At 32.2% G+C, this 1,524-nt stretch overlaps 1 protein-coding gene across 1 annotated transcript; it reads right to left on the minus strand.

The window, feature by feature from the left end:
• Positions 1–227: 227 nt before the first annotated feature.
• LOC149540101 (uncharacterized) lies at positions 228–692 on the minus strand. The gene has a single exon (XM_089802651.1). The coding sequence runs from the start codon at positions 690–692 to the stop codon at positions 228–230; it is 465 nt and encodes a 154-aa protein (XP_089658777.1).
• Positions 693–1,524: the final 832 nt, after the last annotated feature.

Here is a 1,524-nt window from a genome sequence, read left to right on the forward strand (position 1 = left end):
TCTATTCTCAATAACTATTTATTGAAATAGGTGCCTCGAGATTGATATATGTCAGTGTGTTTTAGATAGATGTATAAAGATATCTAAGCTAGTAGCATCTGCAACACAACAAGTAAAATTGAAATCTATTAAATTATTAATCTGAATTATTCTTTTTAAAGCAGAATGCTTATCATATCAATTATTTTTTTATGGATAATGAAATATAGTATATACAATGCATACAATTAATCTCTTTCCAAATATTTCAGTCGTTCCTCCTCTGCTTTCCTTTTTACAACTTGCTTCCCTATCTTCATCTTTTCATAACGATCATAAGATAATGGTGGTGATATTTGAAGTCCATCCAAAGACTTAACTCGTGATATAGCAACAAATGGTAGTCCTATTCTTTCTCTTGGTCCAATTTCGACTGTTGCCTTAGAAAGTGTTAATCCCTGTGATTTATGAATAGTTAATGCCCAAGCCAAACATAAGGGCAATTGATGTGTGCATCCTCTTTGTATTGGAGAAATCTGAATTAATTTTGGAGCTTCATCTTCAAATGGCATTCCAAAGTAATAGTCAAATTCAACCATAACATATTTTGGTGGATTTGGTGGGGCATTTTCAGGTTTGTATATGATATTTCGAATGTATCCTAGAGCTCCATTGACAAGTCCTGCTTCAATCCATAAATTAGATGTTAACATGACCCTTGCATCCTTAGCAAGTAATAATTCAATATCTAGTTCATCATTTTCACCTCCCCCTAGATTAGTACTTCCTTCTTTTGATGCAATGTTGCGAGGAACTAGTTTTTTAGTGAATGTAATTTCTTTCTATTATGGTTATGAACATTATCATTTGTTGCAAATCGATGAATATTATTATCAAATTCCTCCTTAACATTTTGGGGCAATGAAACATCTGTCCTTGTCATTAATAACTTCCAATCATCTATAGTTGGAGTTGCATCTCGTATATTAGTAAGTAATTGGCGAAACCTTTTTTGGTCTTCACTTTCACCTTCTTGTCTGAAAACTTTATCCAAAGTAACAATAATCTTGAACTCTTCCCATAATAACTTTGCATGAACATTACTATCATAAGGTGGTTTGTCACTAACAGGAAGTAGTTATCCCAAATCTCCTACTAAAATAATTGATCTTCCTCCAAAATTCATGTTTGAATTTTTTGGAAAAGCTTGACGTAATCTTGAATCTATATTTTGTAATAAATTTTTCCCAATAAAACTCATTTCATCAATTAATATGTACCTAATATTTTGAATTTCTTCTTGTAATGTTGTGAGCCTTATGCCCTGTAAGTCAGAAAAATCTGTAAGAGGAATTCTTAGAGTTGAATGAATTGTTGATGTGCCAATGTTAAAAGCTGCAATTCCAGTTGGTCCTAATAATAAAAGGGGAGAACATTGTGGTGTTGATGCATCATAAAGAGCTTGACAAATGGCTTGAATTAGATATGATTTCCCTGTTCCAATTGTTCCTTGAATTATCATACATAATGGCATGATGTGTTCAC

Source organism: Cupressus sempervirens, chromosome 9, assembly GCF_028749045.1.
Source record: "Cupressus sempervirens isolate cs-2001-9-10 chromosome 9, ASM2874904v1, whole genome shotgun sequence".
NCBI lineage: Eukaryota > Viridiplantae > Streptophyta > Pinopsida > Cupressales > Cupressaceae > Cupressus > Cupressus sempervirens.

Excerpts from the sequence above, each read along its gene's own strand:
- LOC149540101 (XM_089802651.1), bottom strand. The coding sequence starts at position 692 with ATGTTAACATCTAATTTATGGATTGAAGCAGGACTTGTCAATGGAGCT.